The following is a 20,238-nucleotide window of genomic DNA, read 5'->3' on the forward strand; positions in this document are numbered from 1 at the left end:
AGTTGGGGTCATAAGTTTACATACATTTTAGAGAATTTGCAAAATGTTAATAATTAAAAAAATAAAAATAAAAATAAGAAGGATCATAAAAATTGCATTCCCCCCCGGTTCTTAATGTATCGTGTTGCCTTTTTGAGCATCAGTGAATGTTTGCACCTTTTGTAATAGTTGTGTACGAGTCCTTCAGTTGTCCTCAGTGCAGAAAGATGGATCTCAACATCATATAGCTGTTGGAAATGGGTCAAATATGCAGAAGATGCTGGAAAAGCAAAAATGTGCTGTATCTGGAGGCTTTTTCTGAAGAACAGTTGGCAGTTTAACTGTTCAGGACAACCAAGGGTCTCAAGAGCAACTATCACAAAACATAAAAACAGTCATCGATCATTCAGGTAACACACACAGTATTAAGACTCAAGCGTATGTAAACTTTTGAACTGGTTCATTTGTGTAAATTCAGTTATTATTGTATGTTGTGGACTATATGTAAACATCTGTTATGTGAAATAGTTTATTCAGGGCAGTAATAAATAAAAAACAAAATGCAATTTTTATGATCCATATTATTATTATTATTATTATTATTATTATTATTAACATTTTGCAGATTCTGCAAAAACCTATGATCCCAACTGTAGATGCAGTTTCACTTTATATGAAATAAATCATGAATGGGCACCAAAACAATGAATGAGCGCGTGCAGAGGTGAATGACCCTTACACGTGAGCAAACGTGAATGAGGTTGTGCGTCAGGGGGGGAAAAAAAAGAAGGGAAAAAAAGAAAGAAAAGTGAATGTTCTGTTCTCTTCCACGGCGGGGCAGCGTTTCCACACATCGACGAGTCACGGCATTAAGAGAGAATTGAATTATCAAATGTGAAGTCGCTCCAAAGCTATAAAAGTGCGTGCGCACGTGCTGCCTCGCGAGCGACGCGCGAGACGCAAGGAGGCTTATTCCCGCGCTTTTGTTTGTTTGTTTTTTTTTAAAAATACACAGCCCAAAGTACTGACTACTCCAAAAGTTTTGCAATGGCGCCAGCACCTGTGAGTGATGCTGAGGACTGAAAAGTGAGGTTTAAAATGAACACAAATGGCAGCATACTAGCGAACATTTCCTCGCTCACACTCAGCCGTCCTCCGTGGCTTTCTAGCACTCTGGGGAGCGTGCTCATCTTCACCATCGTGGTCGACATCCTGGGCAACCTGCTGGTTATCTTCTCCGTCTACAGGAATAAGAAGCTCAGAAACGCAGGTAAGCCTCTTCTTCAAGGATGCTCACATTTCCAAACATCTCTCTCACAGCACCACATGCGCACACAGCATTCTTCACGCGCACCTTGCATGCATGCCAAGCCATGATTCACATATCCTTTATAAACAGATTCACAAAAATACAACACATGCTCTCTAAACATTGTCTATAGTCATCTTAAAAAAATAAGAAGGACTATTTACAAGGATTAAGGACTATTTACAGTAAAAGTATCCTTGGTGATTTTTAATACATCAGTTCAGTTGATATTTTCCTGAAGTACTGCTCAGATATTAGCAGTATTTGAATATTAGAAGCATGAATTAAAAATAACTATTTGTACTACATTCATGTGAGTGAAACTCAAAGGAGTGCACTGATAAAAGTGATGCATTGCTGCTGAATTTGCTTGATTCTGTTGCGTACATGAGTTCCAGTTTTATGCCACTAAACATAGTGCATCAATACAATTACTTCCAAAAGTAAATAAAGAAATTTTGAAAGACAAAATTGTGCTCATGTTAACCTGTATATTTCATTCAGGTGGAAATCATGCACACATTTGAACTAAATAAATTCTATGCATTGCTTTTTTCACATTACTGTGAAAGAATATCTTGTTTAGTGCTTGGTTTTTATTGTAATTATTGCATACCAGACACAAAGTGGAGGGAGATTATGAGTAAGATCAGACGGTATGAAAGAGACAGTTAACATTCCTTGTTTATGTGAGGAAGTGATGGAATTTACCCTGGGGCAAGTGGTGAAGCTGTGACTGTGATAAGAAGTCTCTGACAGTGCCACTTTAAATATTAATGATGCCTGTTGTACCAAAGACTTACCAAAGAAACGCAAAACCCAGGACTAATGTGATAGCCATATAAACACTTATATTATGTATCTGTATATGGTGCTATATATCCACAATTCACTAAAGCAAATATACATTGTATTCAAAGTGCATTAAAAATGTAGGCTGCTTTATATCCCAAGTACAGTGAGAAAGGAAAACATAAGCTTAAATTAGATTTTAAATATAACAGACATTTTTTTTTACACAATGGCATTCTTTTCATAAGATGTGACAGAAACACTATAGGAAGTTGCTCCTTTGTACTTTCAGTTATGTCAAGCAGGTTTTTTTTATTGTCACATTTCATTTTATTTCATTGTATTTTTTCGGAGACACAACCCACGGCTTAGTGGCTTCAGGTAATTGGCTTGATATCAAACAGAACTGAAATAGCCAGTTACTCTCCCACACGTGGACAGAGTGCTTATCGCCAGTGACATACTGTCCCATATGCCACTATCATCTGCCAGTAGAGAGAACACCGTGTGCTGGTGCTGTACTGTAAAACTTAGTAGCACAAAAGTAAAACCTACAGAACACAGATTACTTAAATGAAATTTTGGCTGTAATGTGTTTTATTTTCTTCATTACATGATTTGTGTGTGTGTGTGTGTGTAGTAAGTGAGTGAGTGAGTGAGAGGAGCCGACCCATTCAACCCACTCAAAACTGATGCCACTGAAAATGTATTTAATGCATGAATGACAGCTTAATAATGTGCTGTTTACCATGTAATTTATGTCTGGACATAAACTACCAATTAACAGAATACTTGCATTTCTGTGTTAGTGTAACTGCACAAAGGGAACCTTTTTGGAATGCATTCTGCAGTGTGACCTCCCACTGGGTGCAGTGCAATGCCTACTCACAGTTAACCCACTCATTGTTCTATTACCCTCCTGTGACGTACTTCATTATGCTTCTCTCTAGTGAGGAGATGTCCAATGGCCTAATGTATAGTTGTCTGACCCACTGGGAATTTGTAAGGGCTTGCCTGTTTCAAATAATCATACCACATGTTCAACACAGACCATAAAGTACAGTCATGCACACATACTGACAGTTCCAAAATATACATACATACACAAATAATTTACTGTGCATTTTTCTTCAGTTGTGGAACACAGCAGTTTTCCCTTTCCCTTGACAAAGATATACCAATTCAACCAGAAAGACTCAATCCCCTGTGACATCACTGTCTGTTTGGATTATTCAGAGCAAGTACTCCCTCCTGGCCTGTAGCACTGATTTAAACACACTCAGCATTCCCTGCAGCACCCTACCGCCAATACAGCTCACGAGCAGTTAAATATGATGTTCATCACCATAGAAGGCTTTGTATGTAGGCAGATTGTGGAACGTATGCTGTCCTGGATGAAGTCTATTGTTTTTTTTTCAAAGAAAATTTGCCTCTGTAATTATTTTTGAAACTCTCTGGCACACTGTATTTCTCTTTCTCTTGTTCTCTCACTGTTTTATTCTCACTTAGTGGCCCTGACATGGCTTGCAAGCCTGAGGCAGATTTATTAAGTGAAGCTCATTGTTCATTCAAGAGGAACTGTTTGCAGCACATTATGGAGTCTGTATTATAAGGAAAATTGACTTTAGTGGACTTTACTTATTTGGGATAAGAGTCAAAATATTCCCTTGTGCATACTTTATTTAAAATGACACTGATTACTTAATTTTGTTAGTGAGCTAATTAGTGCAGGTGTTTGTGACCCTTGTGATCATTTAATAACTTAAGTGCATTAAAATGCAAGCAAATAATTAATTGTATAAGAAACATCATGGTTCACTGTGGGTTTATGCTGTGTTAAATTGTATAAAACAGAAAATATATAGCTTACACAAAGTTCATGTTCCTGTCCTCATTTCTTCCTATCCTGCCCTGTGGCACTCTTTCATAGTAAAAGGAAAAAAAAAAAAACGCTTGCTGAAGTCAACTCCTACACTGTGGTTCTGTGCAGAGAGCAGAGACATTCTGCACTGTTAGGGTGCTGCTTTTTAACATCTTGTACTCTACCTTATGGAAAAAGGTCCTGATTCTGCCAAAAAAGTGCTAAGACTAAGGACCAAGGAACTTTCTCTTGCTGAACCCAGCACAAGTATTCCAGAGCTCATATGGTACATTTTCCAGAGGCTGGTTTTAAATTGCCTGAAATTTGAGATGCTAGAAAATACAAAAGTTGAAATGATAGCCTGTAAAATAAGTAGACATGCAAAAACTCTTCCTTTTATATATGGCCCTTTTAGTAAAGCCATCTCAAAACCCATTGCTATGAGAGATCACTAAAATGAAATGTCACCTCTCTTTTCTGAGAAGGATTCGCTAAGGTCTTATTTTCTACACAGAGGGTATTTCAAGCTGGTTGTTCATATTGTTTGTTATTATCATGGTTCTCTATTTGTCGTAATTGCCACAGATGAAAATCCACATGACCAAATTACAATTATTTATCATTTATCTTATTATAATTATTATAATAAGTATTATCTATCAGTTTACAATGACTGAAATACACAGTTGCTCATAGTTGGTAAAACTAGGCTACAGTATAGAATATACAGTATGAATGTACTGAGGTATTGATTTGATTTATTTATTTTATTATGTCTAGACATAAAAATATAAACGTCAAGTAGAAAAAGCAATATTAAATGCAGTTAAAGTGTTAACTTGTTTAACTTGGGTCAAACGTTTTGGGTAACCTTCCACAAGCTTCTCGCAGTGATGGAATTTTCGCCACATTCCTCCAGACAGAACTGGTGTAACTGAGTCAATTTCGTAGGTCTCCATGCTCGCACATGCTTTTTCAGTTAGTTCTGCCTACAAATTTTCTATCGGATTGAGGTCAGGACTTTATGATGGACACTCCAATACCTAGACTTTGTTGTCCTTAAGCCATTTTGCCACAACTTTGGAGGTATGCTTGGGGTCATTGTCCATTTGGAAGACCCATTTGTGACCAAGCTTTAACTTCCTGGCTCATGTCCTTCCTTATGATGCCATCTATTTTGTGTAGTGCACCAGTCCCTCCTGCAGCAAAGCGCCCCCACAACACGATGCTGCCACCCCCATGCTTCATGGTTGGGATGGTGTTCCTCGGCTTGCAAGCCTCACCCTTTTTTCCTCCAAACATAACGATGGTCATTATGGCCAAACAGTTACATGTTTGTTTCATCAGACCAAATATTTGTTTCATCATGTGCAAAATGTAGTCTGGCTTTTTATTGGAGGTTTTGGAGCAGTGGTTTTTTTCTTTGCTGAGCAGACTTTCAGATTATGTCAATACAGGTCTCGTTTTTACTGTGGATATAGATACTTGTTGCCTCCAGCATCTTCACAAGGTCCTTTGCTGTTTTTCTGACACTGATTTGCACTTTTTGCAACAAACGATTTTTTTTCTCAAGGAGACAGAATGCTTCTCCTTCCTGAGCGGTATAATGGTTGCGTGGTCCCATGGTGCTTATACTTGCATACTATTGTTTGTACAGATGAGCGTGGTACCTTCAGACATTTGGAAATTGCTCCCAAGGATAAACCAGACTTGTGGAGGTCTACAATCTTTGAAATCTTGGCTGATTTCTTTTGATTTTCCAATGATGTCAAGCAAGGAGTATGAAGAGAGACATTAAAATACATCCACAGGTACACCTCCAATTGACATGATTTTCTGGAATCACAAGCTGTTTAAAGGCATGGTAAACTTGATGCATGTAAACTTCTGACCCACTGGACTTGTGATATAGTCAATTAAAAGTGAAGCCGTCTGTCTGTAAACAATTGTTGGAAAAATTACTCGTGTCACACACAAAGTAGATGTCGTAAATGACTGATGTTGTAAAAAACTATAGTTTGCTAAAATGAAATCTGTGGAGTGGTTAAAAAATGGGTTTTAATGACTTCAGCTTAAGTGTATGCAAACTTTTGACTTCAGCTGTACAAAAGGAAATGTTGATTATCACTTCAAATATTACCAACATCCACATCAGTGTCTGTCTCATCACCAGCACCACCATCACTCACACTGGTTAAAGCCAAGGTTTTAGACATCTTTCAGCAGACTAACTGTTTTGTTAAATTGACTTCTTTCCCCAAAGTGATCTTTGAAGGAAGACGCCAAGGCAAGGTTAGAAAATATCAAACATTTCCACAGCGTTTTGGTAAAATACATTTATTAACGTAGAGATTTCAAAGTATATTATTAGAAGAAAATCTTAGTTGTTGTCAAAACCAGATTTTTGAAAAAGATTTTGGCTGTTTTCCAGAATTTAGTCTGAGCACTGATGGGTTTTTACTGACAGTCACACTTAAAGGATATTATAAGCTGTTTTTGACATTTTCGCTTTTTTAATTTATATTGCAAGGTAGATTTTTTTAAAATTCCTATCTGAATGGTGTTTCATTTTAACTCTAAGATGACTTTAAGATGGCACCTATGGATTTGAGGTATCTACCATATCCTATACTCAGTTATTGCTGAAAAGTTCTTATTAGTCTCACCAAAAGATAAGAGTTACAAAGGACATGAACAGTACATTTTCATATAATCCGTTATATTCTTTCCTAAATATTCTTTCCAATTTAGGCCTATTCTTTCTCCTATCTTTAAGGCAATGCTACCGAATACTAACCAAGTGTATGTAAACTTCTGACCCACCGGGAATGTGATGAAAGAAATAAAAGCTGAAATAATCATGCTCTCTACTATTATTCTGACATTTCACATTTCTTAAAATAAAGTAGTGATCCTAACTGACCTAAGACAGGGAAGGTCTTCTATGATTAAATGTCAGGAATGATGAAAAACTGAGTTTAAATGTATTTGGCTAAGGTGTAAACTTCTGTCTTCAACTGTATTCAAATTATTGTTTTTTTTTTCAAACCAGATGATGCTGCACTTTCCAAGGGAGACCATAGAGATGTAATGAACTCATCAGTCTTTTGGTCAAGATGCCACATGACTATGAAAAGCATAGTTCACTTAGGTCTGGAAGATATCTATTTATGACTGCTACAACTGTGTGTGGTGTGAGTGGTGTGAATGGTGTGAGTAGGCAGAATATCATAAGTCCATTAGATACAGATCCATTCAGGGGCAACTCCAAGTACCTTGGAAATATTAATGCCAAAATTCAGAATTAGATTTAGGGTGTGATTAAACTTCTGAGTGAGGCCTAAGAACTTGAAATGTACTCTCACAATGATGTAGTCAAAGGCCATTTAGAGGCAGTAAAATGTTTGCACTTTAGTGGAAGGATATGGACAAAAAAGAGGTGTATCTTTTAAGTGATTAGATGAATCATGCACGTCTGACCAAGGACATGAACTAACAAGGAAAAGTTTTGATTACAGGTAGTCTTTAAAGGGCCATTGCACTCTTGATATGACTATTAAAATCACCAACAATTACAGGTTTGTCAATAAAAACACATTAGATAAAAATTCAGAAAACCAGATCTCCAATCTATTGAACACCTTTGGGAGATTTCAGTAATGATGTAACAAATCATCAAAACACCAGCTGAGGGAATATCTTTTGGAAGAACAGTGTTATTTCCTCTAGTACAGTTTCAGAGACTTGTATAATTTATGCCATGGTGCTATGAAGCTGTTGTGGTGGATTGTGGTGGCCCAACACTTTACTAAGACAATTTAGGTAAACTTTTAAAATTAATTTGTCTCCCTTTGTAGTTCAAATGTTTTAGTTATTTATACATGTGATAGAATTATCCTGTATTACAGTTTCATTATTTTGAATTACCTTCATAGACTTTTGCTGTCAGTATTTATCCGGACGTTTAGGTTCCAAAAGTTGAAGGCCAAAACTTGACGTTTCACAATGCACAAATCAAGTGAAGCACAGAATGAACCACAAATGAACCATACTCACCGTACTCATCGTACACACCAAGTGTGAAAGCATCTATAGTTTATATATATGTACACCAATCAGCCATAACATTAAAACCACTGACAGGTGAAGTGAATAAAATTGATTATCTCGTTACAATGGCACCTGTCAAGGGGTGGGATATATTAAGCAACAAGTGATTGGTCAGTTCTCAAAGTTGATGTGTTGGAAGCAGGAAAAATGGGCAAGCGTAAGGATGTGAGTGACTTTGACAAGCAGGTCGGCAAAACGTGGTTAGCACCTACAAAAAGTGGTCCAAGGAAGAACAACTGGTGAACTGGCAACAGGGTCATGAGCACCCAAGGCTCACTGATGTGTGGGGAGTGAAGGCTAGCCCATCTGGTCTGATCCCACAGAAGAGCTACCGTAGCACAAATTGCTGAAAACGTTAATGCTGGCTGGGATAGAAAGGTGTACCAAAAAAATCCACACACCCCTGTTAAAATGGCAGGTTTTTGTGATGTAAAAAAATTAAACCAAGATAAATCATGTCAGAACTTTTTCCACCCTCAATGTGAAATTACAATGTTTAAAATTGAAGTAAAAAACAATCAGAAAATCAGAAACACTTAAAATAGGAAAAAAAAGTACAATAACCTGGTTGCATAAGTGTGCACACCCTTTTATAATTGGGGATGTGGCTATGTTCAGAATGAACCAATCACATTCAGTCTCATGTTCAAAAAGTAATTATCATACAGCTGTCATCAGTGAAATTATTCTGATTAACCCAAAATAAAAACCAGCTGTTTCTGTAGGATTTTCTTCAAATCTTCTTGGTTTCATCTGCCTGCTGAAGCCATGGTCTGCAAAGAGCTGACAAAACCTGTACATAGTCTCAGTGTTGAAAGGTATCGATCAGGAAAAAGGTACAAAAAAATTTCCAAAGCTTTAGATGTACCATGGAACACTGTAAAGGCCATCATCAACAAGTGGAGAAAATGGAGCACCACAGTGACACTAACAAGAACAGGCAACATTAAAGGAGCTGCAGGAATATCTGACAAGTATAGATTACTCTCTGCATGTGACAACAATCTCTCATATTCTTCACATGTCTGGGCTGTGGGGTAGGGTGGCTAGACAGAAGCCTTTTCTCACAAAAAACATCCAAGCTCAACTAAATCACCCCAAACTATGTGGCAAAATGTGTTTGCAAAATGGTCTGATGAGACCAATTCCAAAAGGTATAATAATTCCATAATTCCAAAAGGTATGTGTGGTGCAAAAAAAAAAAAAAAAAGCACCACCAAATTTTGCTTTGTACAGAAGGTCAGATTTTCTTCATGCCTAATCTCTTCTACTGAAGCACGTATTCAGAAGACACTCAGATGGATTTGATCTAAAATGGATCATAAGGTTTTGCCCAAACTTGTGGAGTCCATGCCAGCTCGAGTGCACATTGTCATTAAAGCAAAAAGGGGACGTACCAAATACTAAGAAACTCAGAAATTCATCTAAATATGTCAAAGATTGTACTTCTCACTCAAGTTGTTGTCAACAAAAATAATTTTTAAAAATTGTTTTATTAAATTAGAAAAGAATTAAAAAATCATGGGCATTAATACTGAGTTGTTTCCCCTTTGCTGCTCTAATAACCTCGACTCTTCTGGGATGGCTTTCCACTAGATTTTAGAGTGTGGCTGTGGGAATTTGCCCATTCAGCCACAAGAGCGCAAGAGGTCAGGCACTGATGTCGGGTGCATAGCCGTCATCCCAATTCATCCCAAAGGTGTTTAGTGGGCTTGAGGTCAGGGCTTTTTGCAGGCCACTCGAGTTCTTCCTCACCAACCTTGGCAAACCATGTCTTTATGTCATGCTGGAACACGTTTGGGCCTCTTAGTTCCAGTGAAGGGAAATCGTAATGCCATAGCAATAAAAGACATTCTGAACAATTGTGTGCAACAATTTGGGGAAGGTCCACATATGGGTGTGAGGGTCAGTTGTCCACATACTTTGGGCCATACAGTATATATAGTTCCAGATGGTCTGGTTAGGATATTTCAGAAACTGCTAATCTTCTAGGATTTTAGCCTCTAGAATTTACACAGAATGGTAAAAAAAAAACGACCAAAAAAACATTCATCGAGTGTTTACGAATTGGCCAGACTGTTTTGAGCTGACATGAATGCTATGGTAACTCAAAGAAAATTACAGAAAGAGCAGAAAATGCATTGCAGTATGCTCAACATGTCCAACAATGAGGAGAATTGGCTGTCCAAAGTAAAATTGACTACAAAATTAAAGTTACAGGCCTATTGTATAGTACAAGCATATTGTAAGTTCAACAAGAAAGAAACTGGCAGCTTAACATTTAGCACTGGTGACAAAAAGCCATTATAACACATCTGAGTGTTGCACTCAGTGTTGTGTAAAAGATAAAAGTGACAGAATAATGTTAGGTGACTAACTAGCACTGTTCAGAATTAAGGCCCAACCATATTTAACCTTATATATAACTACTTTGATTTAAATATTAAGATGTAGCATTTTCCTTAGGTTCCCATATATTCCAAAACTATATGATATATGGTATATTGAACTTAAATGTTGATCTGTGTTACACTGAAAAAAGTCTGATTTTGGATGTGCTACAAAAATGCTGAACTTCTACAATGCTGAAAATGTGGCATAATTTTACCAATTTAGGAAACTGCACTTGACATCTATGCAGTTTGTTCCCAGTGTAACTTAAGTGAAAATGTCTTCAAGAAAGAAAGGAACCTGTTACTTGTGCGGAAATGGGTGGCATCATCCAAGAATGCAATTCAGTCCCAAAAAGACACAGTAGCAGTTTAGAATTACTCCTGGCCAGGGCCAGGTCTTTGCCTTATACACTACTTACAGTACATTATGCTTTTTAAAATGGTTCATAGTCAAGTAACAGACAGTAGTTGTCCTTCACAAGATGGAGACGATGTCCACAGAAAGGATCCAGGGGCACACTGAGGACCTTTTGGCTGTTCTAGGCTGTTCATCTTTCTGGCTGAAGAGAGAACACATCAGCCCAAAGGCAGAAGTGCTTCAGTAATCAGAGAATAATTTTGAGCCACTGTTCTGTTCCTCTGCTCTAATGATTGCTTCTAGGAACAAGCTAAATCCACTAAGTCATGAATGCATATACATAAAAAAACTTACCATGCCAGGAATCATTTCATCTGATCTGCCAGGATTTATTTTTTATCTATCAACAAGCCTTAGTTCAATCAACATTTAAAACACCACAGCTTTAATACCCAGGATATAAAAAAATTCTTCTTATACAAAGAAAGCCACATGGGTGCCTTGAACTAGTGGAAAAAACATGAATGATATTTTGAAATACTTGAAAGCTCGTGTTCCCCCTGTGCCTCCCGGCAATAAGATGCCGCACGCAGAGGACAGAGTCACACAGGCTTAGTGCTAATGAGGGAAGACAGATGGGAGAAAGGCTTCCATGTCACTATTGCTCAGGTCATGCTACATGCTTCTCAGTATTGCAAGTAGCACGTCTGAGCTAAGTGACTGATGCAACAAATATTTTCTTTTAAGGGGATTTAAAATGAGTTAAAATTGTTGAATACGTTTTAAGTGCTTTGAGAGAAAAATCTAACAGAAAGAGCACTGCTATGTTATTAAATGAACCATATCACAACTCTCTCCTGAGACGAGCCCCAAAGTTCGACACGTTCCTCAAAGGAGAACGAAACATCACGTGACACAAGCAGGTGCAACCCAAATGCTTTTAATAGAGAAAGCAGCTGACAGACTTAGGAAAGGTATGACTTAATTAAAGTGGTGAAGGTCATTCTATTAAAATACATTGGCATCATTGATGAAAAAGACATCTATAAGTCTTAACCTTGAGGTTTGAAAGATGTCAGACAGGAAGTAAATTTTTTTTGCTAGCTTTTTGTGACTCATTTAGCCATAATTTATATGATTATTTTTGTCTCTTTTCCTTCTTTTCTCTCTTCTGTTTTTTTTTTTGTTTTAAAATTTCAACCAACATTTTTCTTTATTTATTTTCTTTATTTTTTGTTCAACCAACATTTATTTATTTTTACATTCCTAGTTAGGTTTTGCATTTGCAGCTCATAATCTTCATTAGTGTCAAATCATTATAATGCTCTTTGTGACCACAAGGTAGAGTAAGACAAAAATGTATAACTACAAAATAGAGTGAGATAAAAAAATGAGAAGTGACAGACCTAAAAAATAAAACTATATTCAATCAATCATCCATCCATTGTAGTTAAACACTGTAGTCAGATATCAGGTTTAACGTGTATGCAAATCTAATCTAATGTCAATCCTGTTGGGCTTTCTGCAACATTTCAAGCTATTCTCTTATCTTGCATAATAAAAATATTTGTATCTTTGTGCAAAGGCTTTGGAAAACATTAACAGTCTGTTTAAATATTCAAATGTGTTGTATTCTATTTTGCTGTTTTATATTTCACTTTATTTCTGCAAATATTGCATAGTCAAAATCATTTTACATGCTTAGCTCAATTTCTCATTCTTATGTGAATGACGAATCAGGCCTGAAAATACGCTATATTTGTTTTGCAGGGAACATATTTGTGGTGAGCCTGGCAGTAGCAGACCTAGTCGTGGCAGTTTATCCCTACCCACTGGTGCTGATGTCTATTTTCAACAGTGGATGGAACCTGGGCTTTGTACATTGCCAAATAAGTGGCTTTCTGATGGGACTAAGTGTCATTGGGTCCATATTTAACATCACTGGCATTGCTATAAACCGGTACTGTTACATTTGTCACAGCCTCAAGTACGACAAGCTCTACAGTGACAAAAACTCCCTGTGCTATGTCGTCCTAATCTGGATCCTGACTGTTGTCGCTATAGTGCCGAACTTCTTCGTGGGCTCGCTGCAGTATGACCCCCGGGTGTATTCTTGCACGTTTGCGCAGTCAGCCAGTTCAGCCTATACCATTGCCGTGGTCTTCTTCCACTTCATCCTTCCTATATTGGTCGTCACCTATTGCTACCTGAGGATCTGGATTCTGGTTATCCAGGTGCGAAAGCGTGTCAAGCCTGAGTTCCGAACCAAGCTTACACCACATACAGTGCGGAATTTTGTCACCATGTTTGTAGTGTTTGTGCTTTTTGCCATCTGCTGGGCACCGCTCAACTTTATCGGCCTGGCCGTGGCTGTGAACCCAGAGCGGGTGGCGCCTCTCATCCCAGAGTGGCTCTTTGTATTCAGTTATTTCATGGCCTACTTTAACAGCTGCCTTAATGCCATTGTCTATGGACTGCTCAATCAGAACTTTAGACAAGAGTACAAAAAAATCATCATCTCATTTTGCACTGCTAGGATGTTCTACCCAGACAGCTCTAATGATGCTGTAGACAGGATAAAAAGCAAGCCGTCCGCTTTAATGTCAAACAACAACCAAGTGAAAGTTGACTCTGTGTAAACACTTAAAAGGTTGGGCCACCGTGAGCAAGAAATACTCCAAATACCCATCTGGACCCCTTGGGACTGTATTTGGTATTATATAGTAATAAATATATAAACAATGTATTCAGACATACAGGGTGTATGAATTTTCTTTGACAGGTTCTTTTTAAATGGTGCACTGCAAATATCCTGTCTCATGTTTACATTTCATAATGGGGAAAGATATATTTATTTATCATGACAGTATTTATTTATAGATATTCTATGGCTATCAGTTTGTGCCCAAATGTCATCTCCGAGTAACAAAAAAATTGAAAAAATATTTGATTTAACATATAACATTATGCATTTGACATTTGATAACTTTGAATTGGACGCCTTACTGTCTCTGCTCACAAAAGAGGTTGTCTATAGCACACGAAAACCTTTTTTAAGCCTTGGAGCTTACCAGATAATTGTTGTTTGGCACTAAATTTTTGTTCCAACATACAACACTCAGCAAGATTATGCTACTTTTTTGAATACAAATATATTGGTGAACAAATTGCACATGCTTTGCATGTTTTTGATTGGGAACTTTTATATTCCTATAACTTCTGTGTATGTGCCATAGTATACATAGTATACAGGGTGATTCAAAAATGTCAGTGACATTTTTGTGGTGTCAGTGTCATATGACACCACAATACTGTATCACTCGAGTGGAACCATCTATGCGCAAACCTTTCTTCTTAACTCCAAACTCAAACTGGTAGCCATTTCACCAAAAATGACAACAGTACTGTAAAGAAAAGAAAACTGTAAAGAAAAATGCTGCAAGTATGTGTGTTTAACATTGTTTTTTTTTTTAATTGCCCTGTATATGAATAAAAGAGCTGAAATAAACTAAAGCTTGACAGGAGGGTGAAGTAAAAGTGCTGGAAATATTTATCATGGAAGACTGAAAAGGTAAAGCAATATTTTCAGGTCATATGGAGAATTCCTATGATCAAAATATACATGGTGATAATGATCTGTTTGTATTTGTGCATGCTCCAAGTTCTGTGTGCAAAACACCATTATTGTGTCACTTTGCTTTCAGAAATTTTATACATCACTTTATTGTTTACATAAAGCAACATGACTGAACATATTTGTTTGTCTGTCTTTGAGCTGTCAAATGTGAGTTTTACTGGGATAATTTGAAATTCAGTGTACAGCTACCTTTCGAACAAAGCAACACAGGGTATTCATTTTCATATTCTCACTAGCATAATTAGAAGAATATGTTCAAATACAACTGGGAATATAGGATTCTAATTATAATGTACTGATTTTATGATGTGTATGCCATTTGTTAGGTTGCCATATTCTTGTATCTTGTCATATTCTCATAAACTGCAATCCAGCATTGGTTTTTTTGCTCTAAGTCTATTTTGGCAGACAGGAAAACCTTTCAAATGGCTTGGATCACCTGAGCAGAAACAGATTTCTGGGCCAAATTATGTGTTCTACAGATTTTCTTATCACAATGATGCCTCCTGTAGGTTGCCTTGAAAAATTTCCGGTTTTCCGGATATCGGTCAGCAATAGAATGAGATGTTGAGCTAGGTTTCTATCCATGCATGATTCTTTCATAGAATGATTCATCCTGTGCATCCTGGCCATACACAGTGTACAATCCCTGAGCTATTTTTAAGTGCACGTTGCTGTATCCATGCCCACAGATGGTTGTCAGAGCTGAATGTGTCTCTAAATCTGTGGAAGCTGAAGTAAATGTATTTTATGTTTGAACAGCTCTGATAAATAATCCTGTTTCCTTTCACTGGCTACCCATCTGCCCTTTTTTTCCCCTTGGGCACATCTATTAACCCTCTACCCCATTCTTAATGAATGTGAAAAAAATTAAATAAAGTCTTAAATGATGAGCTGCAGGTAGCCAACCTATACAGTGAATAACAGAAAGTCCTTTTAAACACTGCTATTAATGGCCACGAGCTGTACACAGTAACAAACAAACAAAGGTTACCACGCCTTCCTCAGGCCTGCAAGCATGGATAAGAAAAACTAAGCCTGTAACATCCCACTTCCCATCTAAAACAATGAGTAATTTGTGGCCAAGTCTACAGGTAAGTTCAGTTCAGAGTTTCATGCTTAAGTGTGACAGAAACATAAAGTGTTTTTTTTCCATCAACTGGGAGATACAATCCCACTAGAATGTGCACCTGAAAAAATGTGCTTCAGAACATGTCAGAAATAATCACCGAATGGGTCCATAAGTCACTCAGTTCTGGGCATCCTGGCATTCAACACACAAGAAGCTTAGTGGAAAAACTCTGGTGGTGTTCCTTAGTGCAAGATATGGGCAAATTTTTCAAAACTTATACTGTCTGTGCCCTGTCTTGCACCACATGACAACTTCCCTCAGGTCTCCATGAACCTTTACCCATTCCACATCAACCATGGTCACACATCACAGTAGATTTCATCACTGATCTCCCAGTCTCCCAAGGTAATACCACAATACTAGCAATCGTTGTTTGATTTTCTAAAGCTTGCCATCTGATACCTCTCCTCCAAGCTCCCTAGAGCCATGGAGACAGCACAAGTTGTTTTCAAGGAGTTATTTAGACATTATGGTCACTGAGTGGACATTGGGTTGCATGAGGAGTCCAATTCACTGCACATGTATTGCACGCATTTTGCACACAATTAAATATCAATGTCAGTCTGTCCTCAGGGTTCTATCCCCAATCCAACAACCAAGTGGGTCGTCTGAGCCAGGAAATCAATAGGTTCCTGAGAACATATTGCAATAATAGTCAACACAACTGGTGTCGCTATGCACAGAATTTGCTAACACACTCATCCACAGGACTCACTCCCTTTCAGTGTATGTCTAATTACCCAAAATGAATGGATGAGAAAAAGCAAGAAAACCTGGAAAACAGTGAACGTTCATCTGCAGAAAGCCATCTGTACACAGAAGAGCCAGGCAGACAGACATCACTGCCCTCACCCACCCAGCTGTAACCTGGACAAATGGTCTGCCTCTCCCCATGAGACCTGAAACTGAAGTTATGTTCTCAAAAGTTAAGGCCCCATTTCATTAGGTATTTTTAAGATAGTCAAATAAGTGAATCCAGTAGCTTATACAGTAGGTTGGAATTGCTACCTGCAGTACTTTTACCCACTTTCCATGTTGCTCTGTTAAAGCCTGCTGTTCCATCAACCCAAAACCAGGTGACCAGTACTGTCCACATGTTCCACATGCTTCTTGACTCCAGGCAACAGGGCAACATCATGTACTGCTAGAAAGGGAGGTCTATGGTCCTGAAGAAAGGTCCTAGGTACTAGCAAGGGACATTCTGTACCTCTCACTACCACTCAGCGATTTCCACAGAGAACAACCAGACCGCACTGCTCCCAGACCCTTAGGCAGGCCCCTTTACAGAAGTGATTTGGCTTCGGGAGCCATGTTCTTTGTAATAAATCTCTGTAATATGCACATGTATCCTAATCACCAGTCTGAGTCCTGTTCATTACAACACCATACACTACTATGGTTACATATTAATAAAATAATAAGAAGTAAGTGTTGCATTTTTTCGTTTTTGAGAGATTCAAAACTAAATTTTCCTGCCTATAAAACCTAGAGTATCCATCAAGTTTTGGAACCCAAAATCAGGGATAAATAAATCAGAAATTTTATATCAGGTATTCAGCTTCTCTATGCATAAGATGCTTATTCAAATTAACATAGCAAGCGTTCACTGTCATGCTACTCTCCACTGGTCCGTCACTTCTTTTTAGGCATAATCATGTTTAATCATGATGTCATTTGTATTTAAAATTATCTTAAAGAGTAAAGGTAGTGTAAAGGTACAGTGCGAATGATTTTTTTTGTTTAAAAAATATTTTATAAATTTTTTCAGTCATGGGACTCAGTTAATAATACACACTCAGCGTTGTCAAGTCAGAGAGTCCGATATAATAAGAAAAACTGATTTAGGATATAAACAGGCAAGATATTTAATTATCCTCTAATTTGTTGTAAGTTCTACTATCATTACCTAGTTGTAATGCTAGTTGTTTAGCTACAGAATTCATAATAGCTGGCTAGTGACTAGTTCATTTCTATGTATTTCAAACTTGTTTATACTGGATAGCAGTGAGTCATCCAAGGTGTCTGCACACCCTGTGTGTGTTTATTGCTTTGTGATTTAGCTAGCTTGCTAACACTATCTGACTCATGCCTAATAACAGGCCAGAGAAAAGAATACACAGATTAGATAATAAAATACACAGATTAGAATGAGTCCTGTTAGTTTCTGGGTGAAAGTTTCTATCGTCATGATTGTTGTCATGATCTGTGTCTCTAACACTTATTTACTAGTTGTATTTACTAGTCAACAAGATCCAGAATATTGGTGTGCAAAACACTTTCTGTTAGGTTTAACTGCTGCACGGATACACTGAGGTTTTTGAAATTCAGCCACTAACCATAATAGGAAAATTGGTTAGTGTTAATACTCAGAGGTTCCATGACGAATCTCTTTAGGAAGCTAGAACCATTAACCATCCAAAGAAAGGCAATAACTGGCCACACAGATCTGTGTATGTGTAGACAATAAGGCCTTGCCCTGATTTGCAACTGAAGGACACTCACTATAGTCATTCCTATATAAACCTGCACAGGTTCCTTGCTCAGCGGTTTGGTGAAGTCTGTTGTTTGTGTGCCTTTGTGTGAGGGAAATTAGGGCAGTGTATGTGTGTGGTCTGTTTGTTTAAGAGATCTTATGAAGATGAGATTCTGAAACTTTACCCTCCATCCTTAAACCAAAAGACTTAGGAAGGCAAAAGAAACAATTACTTAGTCTGTTGTAGAACTGAAAACATTACTGTACCACCATATGATTTTTGTGTTTGGCCAGCGAGAGGGGTTTCATATGAAGCAAGACTGTTTTTATATACTTATGCAATCTCTCACTGGGTCTGTGCAAACAACAAAAGGATAATATGATAGGACCTGTGTTGTTATTTCAGATTACTATGACCATTTATAATTCCTCCCTTTAACACCTTATGTTTATCATCAAAACAAACACATACATTTCATTTTGTTCATTCACCCATTACTGGTAATGGAGATGCATTTCTGTAGTGTAAAGTCAGTCATAATTTGTATATATTGGCTTTGTACATGTTAACTGAAATGAGCAAGATTCTTGCATATTCCCCTTGACCAATATAAACGAAATTACATTTTGGAAATAATAACATATGTTATTGGGTATAATAATGGCATATAGACCTGAGTTAGGTCTGGCAGTTTATCCTTAGTACCAGATGTTTTCTAAGTAAACATGGATTTTGTGCTCTTCCAGAGTGTGAAAATACAATACATATTTGCAAAAAAAGGGGACTTTGTATTCTGATAATGACAACAAAATACCCACATAGTGTCTTAACATCCAGCATGGCTGAATCTCAGAACCATATTTAACCCCTGATATACTATACTGTAATAAATTTCTGTGTTTCGGGCTATGCTGCTCTACTGTGTCTTCAGCTTTACAAAAGACTTCACCCCTGAATTACACAGGGAGTCAGCGTGTGACGGCCAAAGATAGTGTGTGGCTATTTAGGCAAAGCAGTGGCCCTGTCTTACCACTGAGCACACCTGCACCAATTACCTTACTCTCCTGAAGGCTTTTTAGACATGAATCATCTCATGGACCCAGCTTGCACAAACACTTAGCAGGCTAATCATTCTCCACAAGGGAGAGCTATTACTCAAGTAGCTTTTTGGGTCTATCTTTATTAAAAGAAAAATAGTACTATGAGCCCTACAGCAACATGATCTGAAAAATGAACTCACAAATATTTGCACTCACAAAATGTGTATGTAGGTAATAAAAGAGGCAAAACAAACCATACCCCATGCAGAGATGCTGTTGTTGTTTTTCTTTTTTTTTTTCTTGACTGATATTGTTCACTTTGAGAAGCCCAGTTATAGAAGTATTCACCTAGTGCATGCCTATACAGGTAACTTTGATATCATTAATAGGTGCATCACAGGTGCATCACAAGTTGTGTGTTCAAAATCAAAATAGCATTTTTCTTTAAATGACCATATTTTAAATACTCTAACATTTGAACACCAAAACAAAGAACATATACATATATGTGAATCAGGAAATGTGTATTATTAAATGATTACTGAATTGAGAAATGTTACAAATTACCTTATTTTATTGGAACAATCTAGATATAATCTAATCCAAAATGGCACAAATCTTTATCACTCTGAATTAAACTTATAGCAAACCACGTATTTATGTTTGTTATTTATTATTACTACTGTCTGAGTCTTTTATCCAGGTTTAAAGGGTTCACTCTTCCAATGCCTGTCTTTAATAAAGCACTCATTTAAAGTCTTAGGATCAGATAGTAACCAGTGAACAAGTTCTACAGTTTAGTTTCCTTATTTAATTGCTGTACTATATGTTTGGCTGTGGCAATAATAACGATTAAACTCTAATAAACCTCCAGGTGTTCAAAAGTGTATATAATCTCTATCATATCCAACCACAACAATATCCAGCCTAGACCTACAGTATGTACAGCAGGGGTGGTGTGTAAGAATAACTGCGTGACATTGTTAACTCAGATCCTGTTTTTTGGCATATATCATTTGAAACTGTCTAAACAGCACAAGAGCTGAATGAACAGCACAAGATCTGACTGAATGTCACAATATCTGTCAAATCGGATTTCATGTTTTCTTTCTCTGTCATTTGGTGAAATTTGCTTCTTTTGTGAAATTTGTGA

The 20,238-nt window shown here is 37.3% G+C and overlaps 1 protein-coding gene across 1 annotated transcript; it reads left to right on the forward strand.

The window, feature by feature from the left end:
* Positions 1–804: 804 nt before the first annotated feature.
* Positions 805–15,066, forward strand: mtnr1ab (melatonin receptor 1A b). Its single transcript, XM_026918156.3, has 2 exons — positions 805–1,249; positions 12,573–15,066. Exons 1-2 carry the CDS (start codon positions 1,078–1,080, stop codon positions 13,439–13,441), a joined length of 1,041 nt encoding a protein of 346 aa, XP_026773957.2. The 5' UTR covers positions 805–1,077; the 3' UTR covers positions 13,442–15,066.
* Positions 15,067–20,238: the final 5,172 nt, after the last annotated feature.

This window comes from Pangasianodon hypophthalmus, chromosome 7 (assembly GCF_027358585.1).
Source record: "Pangasianodon hypophthalmus isolate fPanHyp1 chromosome 7, fPanHyp1.pri, whole genome shotgun sequence".
NCBI lineage: Eukaryota > Metazoa > Chordata > Actinopteri > Siluriformes > Pangasiidae > Pangasianodon > Pangasianodon hypophthalmus.

Coding starts and splice junctions, on each gene's coding strand:
- mtnr1ab (XM_026918156.3), top strand. CDS start 1,078: ATGAACACAAATGGCAGCATACTAGCGAACATTTCCTCGCTCACACTC. Junction 1,250..12,572: donor TAAGAAGCTCAGAAACGCAG/GTAAGCCTCTTC, acceptor TTTGTTTTGCAG/GGAACATATTTGTGGTGAGC.